Source organism: Ananas comosus, linkage group 6, assembly GCF_001540865.1.
Source record: "Ananas comosus cultivar F153 linkage group 6, ASM154086v1, whole genome shotgun sequence".
NCBI lineage: Eukaryota > Viridiplantae > Streptophyta > Magnoliopsida > Poales > Bromeliaceae > Ananas > Ananas comosus.
In genome coordinates this window covers 12919341-12940102 of record NC_033626.1, presented here as the reverse complement: position 1 = coordinate 12940102, position 20762 = coordinate 12919341, and the positions used below count along the sequence as shown (strand labels likewise).

General features: G+C 37.8%; 3 protein-coding genes across 4 annotated transcripts; all 3 read left to right on the top strand.

The window, feature by feature from the left end:
- Positions 1618-4922, top strand: LOC109711361 (cysteine-rich repeat secretory protein 60). 2 transcript variants are annotated; one of them, XM_020234361.1, is made up of 3 exons: positions 1618-2528; positions 4262-4357; positions 4565-4922. In XM_020234361.1, exons 1-3 carry the CDS (start codon positions 1802-1804, stop codon positions 4570-4572), a joined length of 831 nt encoding a protein of 276 aa, XP_020089950.1. In that variant the 5' UTR covers positions 1618-1801; the 3' UTR covers positions 4573-4922. The 2 variants fall into 2 exon arrangements, with proteins under 2 accessions (XP_020089950.1, XP_020089949.1); XM_020234360.1 differs by having other exon boundaries at positions 4259-4357.
- Positions 7399-8251, top strand: LOC109712048 (16.0 kDa heat shock protein, peroxisomal). The gene is made up of 2 exons (XM_020235475.1): positions 7399-7716; positions 7814-8251. The coding sequence occupies exons 1-2, from the start codon at positions 7572-7574 to the stop codon at positions 8065-8067; spliced, it is 399 nt and encodes a 132-aa protein (XP_020091064.1). The 5' UTR covers positions 7399-7571; the 3' UTR covers positions 8068-8251.
- LOC109712049 lies at positions 8996-11223 on the top strand. Its single transcript, XM_020235477.1, has 2 exons — positions 8996-9474; positions 11008-11223. The coding sequence occupies exon 1, from the start codon at positions 9011-9013 to the stop codon at positions 9404-9406; it is 396 nt and encodes a 131-aa protein (XP_020091066.1). The 5' UTR covers positions 8996-9010; the 3' UTR covers positions 9407-9474; positions 11008-11223.

The window sequence follows — 20762 nt, the reverse complement described above, 5'->3', positions numbered from 1 at the left end:
TAAGCAGTAGGCAACTGAGAGGATTGATTTTTGGGGGCTTTTTTATAAAATGACCCTCCAAAAAATTAAAATTGGCAAAGTGAGCCTGTAAAAATTTTATTTGTAAAACTAACCCTCCTTTCGCCACGTGGGTGCCACGTCAGGGTTTCCTTACAAAGACGGTGAATCGTTCGCCGTTTTCACCCATTTCTTTTAAAGGCGGTGAATCATTTCCCGTTTTTATCCATTTCTTTTAAAAACGGTGAATCGTTCACCGCTTTCTCCTATTTCTTTTAAAGGCGGTAAATCGTTCACCGCATTCATTAAAATTGTGCGTGAATTATATAGGAAATAGAAAAAAGTGAGGTTGTTAGGATTATATGTGGATCATTAGAATTTTTATTTGATTAGGATTGTATGGATAGATTATTAGGATTTTCAGGCTGTTAAGATTATATGAAATTATATGGATAAATTATTAGAATTTAAAGGTTGTTAAGATTATATATGATTTGTTAGAATTTTTATGTGGTTGTTGGGATTATATATGGGATAAATAAGTGAAAGGCGGTGAATGATTCACTGTCTTTAAAAGAAATAGAAGAAAGCGGTGAACGATTCACCGCCTTTAAAAGAAATGGGAGAAAGCGGTGAACGATTCACCGCCTTTAAAAGAAATTGTGACGTGGCACCGACGTGGCGAAAGGAGGGTTAGTTTTTCAAATAAAATTTTGAGAGGATTATTTCACAAATTTCAAAACTTTAGAAGGTTGTTTTATAAAAAAGTCCGATTTTTGCTCTACTCAATTATTAGTTGCCCAGTGCTCAATAATAATAAAATAGAAGGCTCCAAAGTTACTACTAACAAACTCCTTTGACTAAATCACTAGTGTCATTTTCCTTTAATTGGCACCATCAGTGAATCACAGTGAAGGTGCCCTCTTTAATTTCACCTAGCTCCAAACTACTCCTTAAATAATTTTTTTCATATATATAATATAAAATATTTCCTGTTGCATCGCATCGATACGTATATCTGTGCATTATCTATATATTAGTTCTTCATTTAATTTTATATTTCATACTCCCTCTATTGAATAACTTATCTTATTTTCTTTATTTAAATCGAGAATTAAAGTTAAGATTGAATACATGAGATGGGACACAGAGTTGATGAATGATTGGACTGAACATAAAGTAGATAAAGACTAACAGTATTGATTTGGAATATACCTAAACTTGCAAAATTTTGATTTACTATTTACTCTCTTAATTTATTTGATTTGAATAAATTAATAATATTTTAATTTTAAAATTTAAGTCGATAACTTATTTTAATATATATAAAATATACTGACTAAATCTGTAAATATAAATAAGACCGTCGAATTTTGAAGTCAAAAATATCGTTGACTAATATAAATCAAATAAATTAAAAAATTAGATTGTCAAACAACAATGGTCTACCATTTAGGTAGGTTCTGTGCATTTTTATCAGTATATGAAATAGGATGAATAATAGCCGGCCGGTGTATGAATTCATCAAAGAACCAGGTGCAGAGAAAAATTTCTCGGCACGCTCCTCTTCCTTTCCTTTGATCATCAATCCTTTATTAGGAAATCAAAGAGAAAGTAATATTCTGTATAAACAAACAGAGAGTTTAATTAGTCTCAAGAGTTCTTTTATAAATAACGAGGCCCCTCCCTCCACACACACACTCTCTTTCTCCTCCGCCTCAAAAACTCTCAAACACAATACTACGTACGTACCCCTGCATACACACGCTCCAAATTAACACACAAACATATAATATAATTAACCATGGCAAAACTCTCCGTGTTCCTCCTATCCCTCCTTCTCTTTTCATTCTTGATCATTCCGTCGGCGTCGGCGGGCGACGACTACACGGCGTTCGTCTACGCCGGGTGCTCGCAGCCGCAGTACGCGGCGGACACGGCCTACGCCTACAGCGCGGACTCCGTGCTGACGACCCTGGCCAACGCGGCGGCCTTCGGGCCCTACGCGAACTCGACCTCGGGCGCCGTGTCCGGCGTCCTCCAGTGCCGCGCCGACCTCCCCCTGGCCGTCTGCGCCGCCTGCGTCCGCTCCGCCCTCTCCGAGCTCTCCACCCTCTGCCCCTCCGCCGCCGCCGCCGCCGTCCAGCTCCGCGCCTGCTTCCTCCGCTACGGCAACGACTCCTTCCTCGGCCGGCAGGACACCTCCCTCCTCTACAAGAAGTGCGGCGCCCCCGCGCCCCCTGCCAACTCCGCCGACTTCCTCGGCATGCGCGACGCCTCCCTCGGGGCGCTCGTCACCGCGGCGGCGCCTGGCGGATACAGAGTCGGCGGCGCCGGCTACGTGCAGGCCATGTCGCAGTGCGTCGGCGATATCGGCCCGAAGCAGTGCACCGACTGCGTCGCCGCCGCCGTGACGCAGCTCAAGAGCTGGTGCGACGGCGCCAACGCCGGGGAGGCGTACCTCGGCAAGTGCTACGCCAGGTTCTGGTCCAACGGCGGCACCGTGTACTCGCCGGCGCACGAAGATCACGGTAAGCGGATTCTTCTGCTCGCCGGGCTCCTATATATATGCTTCGTTAATTTGGATATAATCATCGTGATAATATAATATGAATCGTGATATACGTACGTAAATATTATTTAACAAATTAAGGATTAGTTAATAATATAATTAAGGAGGTGATGAGCTAGCTTATGGTGTGGAATTAAGTAGTAATTTTCTATGAACATAACGTGTAGATAGATAACTGTTTTCATTGTTTGGTTTGGAAAGCAGTGTTAAAATTAATTGGCTTGTCCTAATAAGTGTAATATATACATATTTGTATTTTTTGTGCCGTGCTACAATTACTAACTAGTCCGTGCAATATTTATTGATGGTTTTTATTTTGGTAAGTCGTAAATAAATTCTTTTACTTAAATCTAATCACGCGTTATTTACCTCTTACCAATTTAATTTGCAACCACCAATAGCTCAACTAGTTCTTGCTTATTTGCTCTGATATCAGATTAATATTCAGCTTCTAAATAGAATTCTACGAACATATATAGAACTTACAAGGAGGCTTAAAAAGTTATTTTTTTAATGAAAAAAAATTATACTAACTTTAATTATGAACCTATAAATATGAGGTATGGAACACCAAAACTCAAGTACTGTAAATAATTAAGCTCCTCTCATGCAAAATAACTACAGTAAAAGAGAGGGAGTGAAGTGAAATATTTCACTTGGTAAGGTAGTGTCAATTAGTTAAATAACCAGCATTAATAACGCAAGCTACTTCTTCCACCCATGAAACTGAAAAACGTACGTAGTAGTAGTAGTAGTAGTTATGTGATGCAATAACCCACAGTTAATCCACCTAATTCCATTAAATTCTCAATAGCTCCAACATTTGTACTCGTGAGGTACAAATCAAAACTAACCATACTACATAGCTCCGTAAAAATTAATTAATGGTTGGCTTAAAACTCTTTAAACTTACTCTCTCTCTCTCTCTCTCTCTCTCTCTCTCTCTATATATATATATATTATATTATATATATGAATTAAGATGAAAGATAATTAAATGCTCTAATAAGGACAAGCTGTGCCATCAATATTTGATTCAAACGAATATACGGCGTAGTTTGCTGGGCAACAAGCAGTTGTGCCATGCACCATTGCCATTGGGCAACTTTTTCTTTATTTCTAGAATATGAATATCCCAAACCACTTATTCTAAGCTAATGTACATGGGACCAAACCCCTTTGTCTAAAAGGGATAAGCCTTAGGTGGTGGGCAACAATTGCTTACTGCAAAGGGAGGGGAAAGAAAGAAAGAAAGAAATAAATAAATAAATAAGCAAAAGAAATTCAGTAAAAGTTTACCTTTTGATGAATGTTTATTTGATTATTTTGTTTTATTTTTTGGCATACCTTGTACGTACGCTGGGAGGTTGATTCAATTGATCCCAACTTTTGGTTCTTGTACACGGGATTAGAAATGGATGGACCTGATTTGCTTACTCCACATGTTAAAGTGATGATCCGGTATATTCACTATTGTTGTGCAAATTTTTTTCTTTTATATAAAATTAACTAATGACTTTGTGGAGATACTTTTGTATACACTTTTTGGGGTGACTTTGTCACGAATTAATTATAACACGCACCATGCATTCTTAATTACAAGCTTCAACTTATATAAAAAAAATTTATATATTTTACTCATTTATAATCAAATTATAATTTTTTTAAATTTATTTTATTTTATTTTAGTAGATGAAGCTGGGAAAACACTAGCAATTATTATTGGGCTCATGGCTGCAGTCGCCCTGATAATCGTCTTCCTCTCCTTCATCAGACGAGCTGGAAATGGTGAGTTCCATTTGCACTTTTATTCATTTTTTTTCAAAAAAAATTCTTCATAACTTTTTTGATTAATATAATTTCTACTAACTATACTAGCAATTAAAAGTAAAAATATTTATAATTTGATCATTGATTTAAAACTCTATTTATATATATCGACACCTTATTGATATATATTCTTCTTTTTTTTTGTTTCTGCCCCTCAAATTGCAGGTAAATAACAATTGGCAACATGCATGATCTCTACATTTGTTCCTGTGAGAGTCAGTGGAGATAGCTTTAATTTGATGAAACTTTGCCCCATCTCACCTTTTTCTCTTTACTTCTCTTTATCTTTATCTTTTTTTTTTTTGTGAGGTCTTTATAAATTATTTTGCTTAAAGAGGAGGGGAAGAGGGGGTTCCTTTTGGAAGTGTGGAGGGGAACTAAAAAGACATGGATGAGGGGGACATGTTTCAATGGAAATAAAGTGGAGTGGGGAAGTTGCCAAAATGGAAGTAAAGAGAAGATTCTGTATAATTAATTAAGTTGGATAATTTTGTTCCTTTCAATTAATTGTTCATGTCCATAATCACAGCTCTTCTAGCCTCTAGGGGTTATATATCTTGTGCCCATGATGCTCTTGTCTCTTTGGGTGGTCTCTTGTGAGAGGCCACAATTAAGTTAAAAGGTAGGTGACTTGGATTCATGTACATGTTGGAAAAATTTATATGTTTGTTTAAGTGAATTTCTATGGAGAAAATGATCAGCTAGCTCCAGTTTCTTAACCAACTCAATTATTCAAAAGTTTTGATCATCAACTAAATTTATCGGACAAGAGGACAATTGCAACTGCTTTTAAATAGTGAGAGAGAGTACCATTGTGTAGCACTCAAGTCTCTGTTTGTGGTGGTCCACCAGGTGCAGCTGCTTTATCAACTAGCATGCATGATAAACAAACAAAGTTAATTTTCTAAAGGCAAATCTCCTTTTGCTTGTGCAAAAGCTTACACATACTACAATTAATTATTAGATTAGAAAAAATAAAGCTCATAAATCGATTCCTTAATGTGTTACAATTTGGAGCGTATTTTAATTCGGTACTTGATTTGAAGTCACGACCGAAGTGATCGATCACCTTAGTACCTTTCTAGATCTATTAAAACAATCAAAATAATTAGGATTAATTTGTGACACCCCAGTAGAATAATCTCATATCGAATGGAAAAAAATATATGATTAAAAATATAAGAGATCAGGTATTCTAATAATAATAACTAGACTTAAATATGTTATTAGTGTTAGAGGACTGGATCATCATATTGAATGACTAATAATACATCTTTTGAAAAGAAAAGCAACATTGATTAATTCATTGATGATATGGGTCTATATATATGGGACCCAATTCCAAAGAGGACTAAAGCGAATATGCACATATACTTTATCAGCTGTGCACTAGTAGAAGCAAGTTTAATTTTAGCATATATAGCAGCATTGTCTGAATATTAAGTGGGACTCAAGTGGGCTAATCAACTCTACAGCATGCAAAGAAGAGCAAAAGGCTTAATAAAGTGAACCAAAAGCTACCATTGCTTTTGCTAGATGAATGATCGCTGTGGGGACTGTCTCCTTCAGAAAGAAATAAAACATTATTAATTGCACTCGCTCCTTTAGTTAATGCCCGTGGTTCGTACTCTTTCTAGCTCTCTCTCTCTCTCTAGATCTCTACAAATTAATCAAGTGATTAATTAGCTAGAGAAAAATTCACATCCTGCCTCATGGCTCATGGTGATCGATCTCCAATGAAGCCCAAACAAAAATCATATAATAATCCATCAGTCGCTATCAGTGAGTGTAAAGAGAATTGTGGCTCCTATTCGGGAAGATGATCATCTACAATGTATTGAATTCATTATTCCGTAATTTCTATAATCTTCTTAATTGCTTTTATTTTTTTTAGTCATATAATAATCTCAGTTATTCTTGAATTTGAACCAGCTAAACCTGCAATGGCACGCACATCAATTCCTAGAGTTGATTGACAACTGGTCTGATACTGTTGGAAATTTAATGCCTACGTGTACAAAGGAGAAATTTTAATGCCTATATACGAGTCCAAAGGAGAGAACATGGGTCCATGAGAGCTCAATATGGTCAAAGGCTCAACCACTGCACTTAGAAGCTTCTGGCTGATAATAGATGGTGATGCTTACTACTCGTAGTTTGGTGAGAAACACACACTGGATTAACTCACATCACGATCTAATGGGTACAGTACTCTCTATTGATATTATGACTAATGGTATAGTGTTAGTGTGGCCAAGTCAATAAAATTTATCGCCTCCAAATAATTTTTATATTACTATGGTAGCTGCACCACGTAAAATATATTGTGCTGTCTAAAAAGACTAACACTCCAATCAGAAGTATAATGGTAATTAACACTTTGAAATAATATTTGGAAAAAATTTGTATTATCACGTGGAATAAATGTGATAAAGAAGACTCTCTCTATTGTCGAGTTTGGTGCCTCATAAGCCTAATCTTATATTCCTTATACCACAATTTCATATTATTAAATATTTATTTTTGAATATCAAAATAGGTTATTTATAGAAGATCTAAGTCCAAACAGAGGACCAGTTTGATAGGTTTGTAAAGGACTACACTCTGATCCACACACACATACACACACACACACACACAAAAACACTAATAACAAAATCAATAAGTCTGGAAATCAACATGGTCGAATATCTATTGTTCATCACATTGAGAAAAAGTTTACAATATTTAAATTTTGACACTAAAATCTCTACAATACCTAATAACCTAATCTGAAAGGTCTCATGCACTAATCATCCGTTTGTAGACGTCCACTTCTACAAAAGCCCACGGCTCCTAAGAAAATGATGGGCCGAAAGAAAAAGTTGGCCCAGGTCAAAACTTGGGCTTTATTAGGCCCAATATTTCTTTCCAACCGGGCCTAGACACATTACTGTATAATTATCTGGGCCCAAAATATTTTCCATGGGATAAAGGCCGAAAAGTGTATGGGGAATTTCATTTTCCTTCAAGAAGCTTCTTCTGTCCTCTACATTCCCATACTCTCCAGAATCCTCATCTCGTTCTATCTACTTCGTACATAAATCCTTAGTTATATTCATACGTTTATTAATCCAATTTCTCAAGTCGTCTTCAACCTCTCATCGCATCCTCGACGAGCTTCGAATCGGCCATGGCGGACGTCTTCTTCGGCTCGCCCTTCCGGCGCCTCTTCTGGAGCCCCTCGGTCCTCGGCGAATGGCGCGGATCCTCCGCCGCGGGCGCCATGGATTGGATCGAGACCCCTTCGTCCCACATCCTCAAAATCAACGTCCCAGGTACTCTACTCTACTCTACTCTACTCTACTCTACTCCCCCCACCTCCTCTCTCTCTTTCCTCTACGCGATCTTAATATGGTTTGGGACGGGACCTAGGGTTTGGGAGGGATGATATAAAGGTGCAGTTAGAGGAAGGGAACGTACTCAGCATCAGAGGCGAGGGTTCGTCGTCGTCGGCGGCGGGGCGGGGGAAGGGGGAGTTCGCGAGGGAGATCGCGCTCCCCGACAACGCGAAGGCCGAGAACATCAAGGCGAGCGTCGACAACGGCGTCCTCACCATTGTCATCCCCAAGGAGCCCATCCCCGCCAAGCCCAAGCCCCGCGCGATCCCCATTTCGAGCAAGCTCTGAGTCTACGGGGCAAAATCCACCTATGAAATTATAGTAATAAGATATATATATATGTGTGTAGAGAGTGGAAAATAAAGTTCGATCGAAGGTGTTGATGTGTCTGTGATGATGATACGGAGTGTTCGGAGATCGTGTGGAAAAATGATGAATAAAGCAATGTTTCCCATCGTCTTCCTTTGTCCGATGATTTTGTTTTGTTTTTTTTTAAAAAAACTTATTTGAATCTTTCTGCGAGTGAAGTAGATAGGAGAGATTTCAAGCAGTTAGTAGGCCGCAAGGCCCAGTCGAGACCGGAATTCGGGGGTGGGCCGTGCCTGGCCACAAATTAGATGACTATGCATTCGTACATGGCCTCAACAAACTATGGGCTTTTAATGGTCCAGTTGTACAAAATGTCGAAAGTAATAGAATAAAAATAAGAAATAGTATTTAATTTTTAATTGAAATAAGAGTAAGAAATATACATTTGCCTGTGGGCCCTTAAAACCCCTAAAAATTCCGCCTAATAAAGCCACATCCCCTAAGATTACGAACACAGACGCATTCTATTCTTGCTGACGAAGTAAAGGACCAACGCAAACGAATTATTCTGCCCTTATTAAGGTCGGGTACTCCGGGACGACTCCGAATTATGGTTACCTCACAACCGTCCGCGGACACCGCGACGGTAGATCTGATGCCCCGCATAGTAAACAACGTACGTACGGATCGATTTCGATTCAGATACGTACCACGTGCGACGCATCGAAAGGCCCCGAACTAACGCATGCCGCCCATCCACACCCCCACCGACCCTCCCACACTCGATATTAATTAATCAAAGCCCTTCTCCTCCTCGTCCTCCACCTTCCCCTTCCTAAGAAGAAGAAAAAAGAGAAGGAGAGGGAGAGGGAGAGTTAGGGTTTGGACATTTGGTAGGGTTTGGTGGAGAGGTTGAGGTGCAATGGCGCTGGAGTGGGTGGTGGTGGGGTACGTGGCGGGGGCGGAGGCGATCATGCTGGTGCTGCTGACGCTCCCGGGGCTCGACGCGCTGCGGCGGGGGCTCGTCGCGGCGGTGCGCAGCGCCCTGAAGCCGCTCCTCGCGGTGGTGCCCTTTTGCCTCTTCCTCCTCATGGACATCTATTGGAAGTACGAGACGCGCCCCACGTGCGACCAGGAGCACGCGTGCACCCCCTCCGAGCACCTCCGCCACCAAAAGTCCATCATGAAGAGCCAGCGCAACGCCCTCCTCATCGCCGCCGCGCTAGTCCTCTACTGGCTCCTCTTCTCCGTCACCTCCCTCGTCGTCCGCATCGACCAGCTCAACCAGCGCCTGGAGAAGCTCAAGCGCCAGGAGTGAGCGCATGATCGGCCTCCGATCTCGTGCGATTTAAGAGCTCCGCGGTCTCGGATCCGATCTCGATCTAGGTTCTGGTTTCTATCCCCTTTAGTTTTTTTGGATATCTTCTCCTTTTTGGTTGTTGTGTGTACGGATTCTTAATTTGCATAAAGTGAATCGGAGATCTGGTTAGGGTGTTTGATCTTAGATCATACTGTGGAAGAGCCCGTAATTTGGTATGTGATTCGTATTTTTAGGTTAAGACTCCTATTCCTATCATGCTATCGATTTTGAACAGTGAATTTGATTCGGGATTTTGTGCTGATGCATCTTCAATAGTTTGGTATTTCATTGCTGAACGAATTTAAGAGGTTACTTTTCTGATTCGTACTGAAGATTGCTGCGTAATCTAGTTTAGAAGGCTTCGGATTTAAATCTTGGCTTTGTGAGCAGAAGCATCATTATCTGATAAATTGAGTTTTCTTGGTTTATATTTTATTCGTGTTTCACTGTATGTTTGAACCTTTACTTGCAACTAAAGCTGCTGAGTATTGGAGTGATCACCAAAAATGCTGGAGAGAGCTCCTGAACTGGGTTGGTTGTGTTAGGCTGGATCTTAGTGTGGTAATCCTAAGAGCATATTTTCCAGTATTTAACTTTTGGGCATATTTGCATTCATATTACATCTCAGTTGCGAAGACACTGTTTCCGATACACTATTTTTGGTGTCTAACGACTGCTATCAGCCTTTTTGTTGCCCATATAATGTTTTCAGATTTGGTATCATGACAGTTTCATACTCACAAGGAAATTTTTAGCTGCAGCTGGAATAATTTCAGCATTTTGTTAAAATCTGATAAAATCAATCTTAACTTGATATCTTGTGCGTTGTGTTGTTGTTTTGTTTTATTTTATTTTATTTTATTGTAGACTTGTTCAAGTTGCTGTTATGACATGCTTGTACTCAGATATGTTGAATTGTATATCCTCTGTGGATATCGCTTATTAGAGACGTTCGTTGTGTCTTAAGTCAGTATTCATGTCCTGTGCCTGCTACTTCATAAGGTTTTTCTTTGAATTTTTTTTTTCTTTTCTACATTGATATACATTTGCTATTCATGGTATTATTCTTTTATTACAGTAATGACTTTACAATATTTTTGAGGTCCAGTTAAGTCAGTTGCCTTGTTCTGTGAGTTCCTAGTTGTGTAGTACCAAAACTGACAATGTTGGTTTATTCGTCAGCTCTACAAAAACCAGGAGCTTCTTGATTGGGTTTAGTTTGTTTGAGCTTTCCACGGTGACCAGTTTGTATCAGTTTGGATAATGATTCTTGAATAACAAGTTATATTTGGTTTCGAACAAATCCTAATATATGGTAACATTGAGGAGAGGTTGCTTTATATTGGTTTGGGTTTGGGCTTATAAAAGTTTAAGCTTGAAGAGGTACAATCTTAATTTTTGGCTCTTTTATTTCTTTCCCGTGAGGGCTAAGGAAGCAGTTTCTTCCTTCATAATTAGGCCCTTCTTTTAGTTCTTCTGCAGTGGAGCAGCTCTAGTAATGGGAGCTGCAAAAAGTGGCATCATATTGAACGAATTGTTTACTTTTTAATCCTATTCAGCGAAAGCCATGGCAACTCCCTTTCTTTGATGCTGCAGACAAAGAAGCTTCAATGAATTAAGCAGATTGGTATGTACTACGAAGCTTCCTCGTTCAGACAACTGATATATATATTTTTTTCTTTTGTTTTTCTTATGCCCTTTCTGAGGTTGAATCTTTGCTAATTAGAGCATCATATTACTTGCATTTATTATTCTACACCTGCTCGGGATTCAATTTTGCATTGATCTCTCTTCTATATATTTGAGTACGCCGTTCTCTTACAACAATCTATTCTCCAGTGTGGTACTCCTAATCATTAACAAGCTCTTGGGACTTTGATTATTGTAGGAACTAAGTTAGATTCCGCCTCCACGCTTTCTTTGGATTCGTCTTTTTCTGCTCATCGGGATAGGGCTATGGCTTCAATCTTTGCTGATTTATGCTGCTTTTCCATCTCTTGCTTATTTTTGCAAACTAAATTCGAGTTCTGAACCCAAATGAATGTCTTTAGTAGCATTAGACTCTCCACTCTGTAGGCAATTCTGATATGCGATCCGATCCGGACCCGAATTCGGTTTCAGAACCTCTAAAAACCTAACCTCCTGCTCCGTCCCTCGGGTCGCACCACCGAGGAGATCACCAGCGCCCTCCACGGAGACCTCCGCCTCTAAAAACCTAATATTCATTAGATTAGTAATATCTTTTAATCAATTTCTTTTCTTATGAAAATTTTGTTATTATTATATTAAGATTTAGGCCTATAAATAAGAAATCTTTTCTTATTTTAATATCTTTCAACTTTTTTTTTTTTTGGAATGAAACGTTAAATTAATCTCTTTATATCAAAATTATCTCTTTATATCAAAATTATAGTGAGGATCGAGAAATTCTTAAATAAAAATTTGTTAAAAAAAAAAAGGCCATCCAGTTGTCCCGCATTAAAATTTTTGTTGTACCGCGACAATCTTGGTGTAAAAAGTCAATTGGTAACTTCATATTTAACTGTGTACAATTTTTCGTGGGTTGTTAATAAATACGCATGTTTTCTTGCCGCGGTATCTTTTATTCAGTCCTACGACAAGCGAATACTATGTTGCCTAATAAATGGCTCAAATTTTAGATCTGCTTTGCGTTGCAGTTTCAGATACTTTTGGATGCATTTTGGTACTAAAATCTTATGAGATATGGGCATTAGTTTTTTAATTTTATCTTTGACTATAATAAATTTTTAGTAAAAATATATTTAACTTCGTTGAACTGAAAATTATTTTGAATTGGCGATCTAATATTTTAAAATTTTGATATGGCTATTCATTCTTTTAATTTATTTGATTTGGATCTGTCAATAATATTTTAACTTCAAATTTTGAATATATTAGTTATTTTTATAAGTCTAATTAGTATATTTCATACCGCTTTTACAACTACAAATTTATTAAAACAAATAATTAATTTAAATTTTAGGTCAAAATACTCAGACAGTAAAATTAAAAATTTTAAAAATCAAATAGTTATTTTGAAATTGATCTTAGATAAATTTTTTACGTGTTTTTTTTTTTTGTTTTTTTGTTTTTTTTTTTTTTTGCTCATTTTAGCCGTCCTTACAATAGCAGCTGTCTCAAACTTTTGCTTCTCGCCTAACGGGCTAAGCAGTAGGCTCAACTGAGAGGGCATGATTTTTGGGGGCTTTTTATAAAATGACCTACAAAACAATTAAACATTGCCCTAAAGGTGAGCTGTTAAAAATTTTATTTGTAAGCATAACCTCCTTTCGACCCACGTGGGTGCCACGTCAGGGTTTTCCTTACAAAGACGCGTGAATCGTTTCGCCGTTTTCACCCATTCTTTTAAAGGCGGTGATATTTCCCGTTTTTATCCATTTCTCTTTAAAAACGGTGAATCGTCACCGCTTTCGCCTATATTCTTTTAAAGGCGGTAAATTCGTCACCGCATTCATTAAAAAATTGTGCGTGAATTATATAGGAAATAGAAAAAAGGGAGGTTGTTAGATATATGGTGGATCCAATTAGAATTTTTATTTGATTAGGATTGTATGGAATAGATATTGATTTTCATGGTGTTAAGATTATATGAAATTATATCGGATAAATTATTAGAATTTAAGGTTGTTAAAGTTATATATGATTTGTTAGATTGTTTATGTGGTTCGTTGGGATTATATTATGGATAAATAAGTGAAAGGCGGTGAATGATTTCACTGTCTTTAACAAGAAAATAAGAAGAAAGCCCGGTTGCAACGATTACCGCCTTTAAAAGAAATGGGAAAAGCGTGTGAACGATTCACCGGCCTTTTAATAAGAAATTGTACGTGCACGACGTGGCGAAAGGGAGGGTTAGTTTTTCAAAATAAAAATTGTGAGAGGATTATTGTCACAAATTTCAAACTATTAGAAGCGTTGTTTTTAAAAAAAGTCGATTTTTGCTCTACATCAATTATTAGTTGCCCCAGTGCTCAATAATAATAAAATAGAAGCTCCAAATTAATACTAACAAACCCTTGACTAAATCATAGTGTATTTTCCTTTATGGCCATCGTGAGGCAATCACAGTGAGGTGCCTCTTTAATTTCACCTAGCTCCAACTACTCCTTAAATAATTTTTTTTCATATTATATATTATAAAATATTTCCTGTTGCATCGCATTTTCGATAGTAATCTGGCATTTCTATATATTAGTTTCTTCATTATAATTTTAATTTCATACTCCTCTATGAAGTAACTTATCTTATTTTATCTTTATTTAAAATCGAGAATTAAGTTGAGATTTGAATAATGAGATGGGACACAGGAGGTTGATGAAAAAAATTTGATGTTGAGAGCTGAAACATAAAGGTTTAGATAAAGACGAACATGTATTGATTTGGGATAACCTTAAACTTGCAGAAATTTTGATTACTATTTACTCTCTTAATTTATTTGATTTGAATATATTAATATATTTTAATTTTAAAATTTAAGTCGATATTATTTTAATATATATAAAATATACTGACTAAATCTGTAAATATAAATAAGTACCGTCGAATTTTGAAGTCAAAATATCGTTGACTAATATAAATCAATATAGAAAATTAGATTGTCAACAACAATGGTCTACAATTTAGGTAGGTTCTGTGCATTTTTAATGCAGTTATGAAATAGTGAATAATAGGCCGGCGCGGTATGAATTCATCAAAGAACAGGTGCCCAGAGAAATTTGCTGGCACGCTCCTCTTCCTTTCCTTTGATCATCATCCTTTATTAGTCAAATAAAGAGAAGTAATATTCTGTATAAACAACAGGGAGTTTTAATTTAGTCTCAAGATTTTTTATATAATAACGAGGCCCCTCCTCCACACACACCTCTCTTTCTCCTTCCGCCTCAAAAACTCTCAAACACATACTTACCGTACGTACCCCTGCATACACACGACTTCCAAATTAACACAACATATAATATAATTAACCATGCAAAAACTTCTCCGTGTTCCTCTATCCTCCTTCTCTTTTCATGTCTGTATCATTCGTCGGCGTCGGGGGCGGAGACTACACGGCGTTCGTTCTACGCCGGCTTGTCGCAGCCGCATGTACGTGCCGGCGGACGGCCACGCTACGCGCGGACTCCGTGCTGACGACCTGGCCAACGACGGCGGCTTCGGGCCCTTACGCGAACTGGACCTCGGGCGCGGCCGGCGTCCTCCCAGTGCCGCGCCGACCTCCCCGGCCGTCTGCGCCGCCTGCGTCCGCTCCGCTCTCGAGCTTCCACCCTCTGCCCCTCCGCCGCCGCCGCGCCGCCGTCAGTCCCGCGCGCCTGCTTCCTCCGCTACGGCAACGACTCCTAATACGGCCGGCAGACACCTCCTCCTCTACAAGAAGTGCGGGCGCCCCCTCGCCCCCTGCCAACTCCGCCGGACTTCTCGGCATGCGCGACGCTCCCTTCGGGGCGTCGTCACCGCGGGCGGCGCCTGGCGGATACAGAGTCGGGCGGCGCCGGCTACGGCAGGCCATGTCGCAGTTTGCGTCGGCGAATATCGGCCGGAAGCAGTGCACCGACTGCGTCGCGCGCTGTGACGCAGCTCAAGGAGCTGCGTGCGACGGCGCCAACGCCGGGGAGGACGCTACCTCGGCAAGTGCTTACGCTCAGGTTCTGGTTCCAACGGCGGCCACCGTGTACTCGCCGGCGCACGAAGATCCGGTAAGCGGACTTCTTCTGCTCGCCGCGGCTTCCTATATATAGCTCGTTAATTTTGGATATAATCATTCGCTGATAAATTATATGAATCGTGATATACGTACGGTGTAATTATTATTTACAAATTTAAGCATTAGTTAATAATATGAATTAGGAGGTGATGAGCTAGCCTTATGGTGTGGAATTAAGTAGTTATTTTTATGAACATAAACGTGTAGATGATAAACTGCTTTTTCATTGTTTGGCTTGAAGCAGTGTTAAAATGAATTGGCTTGTCTAATAAGTGTAAATATACTATTTGTATTTTTTCTGTTGCGCAGCTACAATATACAACTAGTCCGTGCAATATATTTATTGAGGTTTTATTTTGCGTAAGTCGTAAATAAATTCTTTTACTTAAATCTAATGCACGCGTTATTACCTCTTACAATTTATTTGACAACCACCAATAGCTCAACTAGTTCTTGCTTATTTGCTCTGTATCAGTTAATATTCAGCTTTAATAGAATTCTACGAAACATTATAGTAGAACGGTACAAGGAGGCTTAGAAGTTATGTTATTTAATGAACAAAAAAAATTTATATAACTTAATTATGAACCTATAAATATGAGTATGAACGACCAAAAACTCAAGTACTGTTTTAATATAATTAAGCGTCCTTCTCATGCAAAATAACTACAGTAGAGAGGGAGTGAAGGGAAATATTTCAACTTAAGGTAAGGTAGATGTTCAATTAGTTAAATAACCAGCGCATATAATTAACGCAGCTACGTTCTTTCCACCATGAAACTTGCAAAAACGTACGTAGTAGTAGTAGTAGTAGTTATGTGATTGCAATAACCACAGTTAATCACCTTAAATTCCATTAAATTCTCAATAGCTCAACATTTGTTACTCGTGAGGTTACAAATCAAAACTACCATATACATAGGCTCCGTAAAAATTAATTAATGGTTGGCTAAAACTTGTAACTTACTCTCTCTCTCTCTCTCTCTCTCTCTGTCTCCTCTCTTATGATATATATATAATTATATTATATATATGAATTAAGAATGAAGATAAGTTAAATGCTCTAATAAGGACAAGCTGTGCCATCAATATTTTGGATTTCAACGGAGGTATTACGGCGTAGTTTGCCTGGGCAACAGGAGATTGTGCCATGCACCATTGCCATTGGACAACTTTTGCTTTATTTTTCTAGAATATGAATATCCCAAACCACTTATTCTAGCTAATTACATGACCAAACCCTTTGTCTAAAGGAATTAAGCTTAGTGCTGGGAAACAGTTTGCTTACTGCAAAGGGAGGGGGGAAATAAAGAAAGAAAGAAATAAATAAAAAAAATAAGCAAAAGAAATTCAGTAAAAAGTTTACCTTTTGATGGAATGTTTTATTTGCATTTTTTTGTTTTAATTTTTGGCATACTTGTAACGTAACGCTGGGAGGTTGATTCAATTGATCAACTTTGGTTCTTTGTACAGGATTAGAAATGGATGCGACCTTGATTTGTTACTCCACCATGTTTACAAGTGATGATCGGTATATTCACTATTGTTGTGCAAATTTTTTTCTTTTATATAAATTAACTAATGATTTGTGGAGATACTTTTGTTATACATTTTTGGGGTGACGTTGTCACGAATTTAATTATAACACGAACCATGCATTCTTAATTACAAGCTTCAACTTATTATAAAAAAATTTATTATATTTTACTCATAGTATAAATAAATTATAATTTTTTTAAATTTAATTTTTATTTTATTTTAGTAGATGAGCTGGGAAACATTCAATTATTATTGGGCCTCTGGCTGCAGTCGCCCTGATAATTCGTCTTCCTCTCCTTATCAGACGAGTTCTGCGAAGATGGTGAGTTTCCATTTGCCCACTTTATTCATTTTTTTGTCAAAAAAAATTCTTCGATATTTTTGATTATATAATTTCTACTAACTATACTAGCAATTAAAAGGTAAAATATTTATATTTCGATCATTGATTTAAACTTCTATTTATATACTATCGACACCGTTATTGATATTATATTCTTCTTTTTTTTTCTTTTTGTTTTTTTGTTTTCTGCCTCAAATTGCAGGTCAATAACGATATTGCGCAAACATGCAGTGATCTCTAATTTGTTCCTGTGGAGATGTCGGCCGGGTAGCTTTAATTGATGAAACTTTTGCGCCATCTCACCTTTTCTCTTTACTTTCTTATGCTTTATCTTTTTTTTTTGTGAGGTCTTATAAATTATTTTGCATTTAAAGAGCGAGGGAAGAGGGGTTCCTTTTGGAAGTGTGGATGGGAACTAAAAAAGACATGATGAGGGGACATGTTTTCAATGGAAATAAGTGGATGGGGAAGTCTGGCCCAAAATGGATATAAGTGAGAGAAGGATGGCTCGTTAAGAGTAGAATTCAATTAAGAGTTTGGATATATTTATGTTCTATATCAAGTTTAGATTGTTAATGTTCCATAATCACATGCTCTTCCCCAAATAGTCTGCTAGGGTTATATTGTAATCTTGTGCCCATGATTCAGCATGCTTGGATGTCTCTAATTGGTGAATCGCGTCATCTTGTGGTAGAGGCAGCAATTAGGTTAATGAAAGGTAGGAGGCTTTGTTACTTTGGAATTGACTGCTGACTCATGTTTGGCAAAGTAGTTATTGTAAGGTGGGTTTTAGTTTTACAGGGTGAATTTCGTATAGAGAATAAGTGACATTCGCTAAGCTTCAGATTTGGCGTTATAGCACAGAGCAATTATTCAAAGTTTTGATATCATTCAATTAACATTGTAGTCGGACAAGAGGACATAGGCACTCGCTTGTGAATTAGTGGAGAGAGCGTATCCAATGGGTTAGCACTCAGTCTCTGTTTGTGTGTGGTCACCAGGTGCAGCTGCGTTAGATATACTGTACACACTGGATTGCATGAATAACAACAATTAACTGTTAATTTTCTTAAAAGGCAAATCTCTTAATTGCTTGTGCAAGAAGCATAATACAGATATCGTTACCAATTAAATAATTAGATTTAGAAAATAAGCCTACAGTAAATCGCATTCACTTAAATGTGTTGCACAATTTGGAGGTATTTTTAACAATACATCTCGGTACTTTATTTGAAGCACGCCTGAAAGTGATCGATGCACCTTAGGACTTTTAGATCATTAAAACAAGTCAAAATAATTAAGAGTAATTTTGGTGTAACGGACGCCAGTAGAATAAATCTAATATCGGAATAGGAAAAAATATATGATTTAAAAGATAAGAGATTCAGGTATTCTAATAATAAGTAACTAGCACTTAATATGTTATTAGTGTTAGAGCGCGACTGAAATATCATATTGAATGACTAAGTAAAACATTCTTTTGAAAAGAAAAAGAACAACCTTGATTAATTCATGATGAATATGGGTCTTATTATATCGGGACCCAATTCAGAGGACTACAAGGCGATATATGCAATATATATTTATCGAGCTGTGCACTAGTTTAGAAGCAAGTTTAAATTTTAGCATATATGGCCACGCTATTGTGCTGATAATATTAAGTGGGACTCAAGGGTTAATCACTCCTACAGACATGCGAAAGATGAGCAAAATGGCGTTAATAAAGTGAACCAAAAAAGGCTACATTTGCTTTTGCTAGATGAATGATGCGCTGGTGGGGACTCTATTCAAAGAATAATAATTATTAATTTGCAACTCGTCTTAGTTAATGGCCTAAATTCGTACTCTTTCTAGTCTCTCTCTCTCTCTAGGATCTCTACTAAATTATCAAAGTGATTAATAAGCTAGAAGAAAAAATTCTACATCCTCACCTCATGGTCAAATTGGTGATCGGATCGTCGAATGAAGCCCAGGTAACATAAATCAGTATAATAAAATCAACAGTCGCTTAATCAGTGATGTGTAAAAGAGAATTGCTTGGCTCCTATTCGGGAAGATGTTATCATCTAAAACAATGTATTTGATTCATTATTACGCGATATATTTCTATCATTTCTCTGTAATTGTTTTATTTTTTCTTAGTCATATGAATATCTCAGTTATTCTTGAAATTTTGAATCAGCTAAACTGCAAGTGGCACGCACATCAAATTCTTGAGTTGATTGACAACTGGTTGATACTGTTAGGACATATTCTAATGCCTACGTGATACAAAGGATCAATTTTTAATTGCACTATTATACGGTCCAAAGGGAGACATGCGGTCCATGGAGCATCTAATATTGCTGATCAATAGGCTCAAACCTACTGCGACTTAAGAGCCTTCTGGCGTTGATAATTAGAATGGCTGAGATTATACTCGCTAGTTTTGGTTGAGGAAACACACACTGGATTAATCACATCACGATCTAATGGGTACAGTCACTCTCTATTGATATTTTATGACTAATGGTATAGTGTTTAGTGTGGCCGAAGTGCAATAAAATTGTATCGCCACCTCAAATAGATTTTTATATTACTATGTAGCTGGCCCACGCTAAATATAGTTGTGCTGTCATAAAAGACAACACTCCAATCATGAAGTTATAATCGATTAACACTTTTTAATATTATGTTTGAGAAAAAATTTGTATTATCAGCTAGTTCGAATAATGTTGATTAAGAAAGATCTCGTTCGCTTATTGTCGAGTTTGGTGCATCATAAAGCCTAACTCTATATAATTCTTATCACAATTTCATATTTATTAATTATTTATTTATTGATATATTCAAAATAGGTTATTTATAGAAGATCTAAGTCCAAACAGAGGGACCAGTTTGATAGGGTTGTAAAGGACTTACACTGCTGATCCACACACAACATACAACACACACACACACACAAAAACAATAATACACATCAATAAAGTCTGGAATCAACATGCGTCGAAAGAGTTCTATTGATTATTCTACATGAGAAAGTTTACAATATTTAAATTTTGACACTAAAAATCGTCCAATACTAAGTAAACCTAATCTTGAAAGGTTCATGCCACTTAATCATCGTATTGTAGACGTCCAGCTTTACAAAAGCCCACGGCTCCTAAGGAAAATGATTGGGCGTAGAAAAAGTTGGCCCAGGTCAGAAACTTGGGCTTTAGAGGCGCCAATATTTCTTTCCACCGCGGCCTAGACACATTTACTGTTAAATTATCTTGGGGCCCAAAATTATTTTCCATGGGCCATAAGGGCGAAAAGTGTATGGGAATTTATTTTCCTTCAGAAGCTTCTTCTTCTTTACGATTCATCTCTCCAGAATTCCTCATTTCGTTCTATTCTACCTTCGTACATAAAGTCTTATTATATTTGCACGTTTATTAATCCAAGTTTCAATACAAGTTGTCTTTCAACCTCTTCATCGCATTACCTCGACGAGGGCTTCGAATCGGCCGATGGTGCGGACGTCTTCGTCGGCTCGCCTGTCTCGAGCGCCTTATTGAGGCCCCGGTCCTCGTTTGCGAATGGCGCGGCAATCTCCGCCACGGCTCAATGGCCTTGGATCGAGACCCTTTTCGCTCCCACATCCTCAAAATCAAACGTCCAGGTACTCTCGTGCTACTTCTACTCTACTCTACCATCTCTCACCACCT

Bases quoted from the DNA above. Each gene is read 5' to 3' on its own strand.
- LOC109711361 (XM_020234360.1), top strand. From the start codon at position 1,802: ATGGCAAAACTCTCCGTGTTCCTCCTATCCCTCCTTCTCTTTTCATTC. The intron at 2,529-4,258 runs GTAAGCGGATTC...ATTTTATTTTAG, and splicing joins GCCGGCGCACGAAGATCACG to TAGATGAAGCTGGGAAAACA.
- LOC109712048 (XM_020235475.1), top strand. From the start codon at position 7,572: ATGGCGGACGTCTTCTTCGGCTCGCCCTTCCGGCGCCTCTTCTGGAGC. The intron at 7,717-7,813 runs GTACTCTACTCT...GACGGGACCTAG, and splicing joins CCTCAAAATCAACGTCCCAG to GGTTTGGGAGGGATGATATA.
- LOC109712049 (XM_020235477.1), top strand. From the start codon at position 9,011: ATGGCGCTGGAGTGGGTGGTGGTGGGGTACGTGGCGGGGGCGGAGGCG.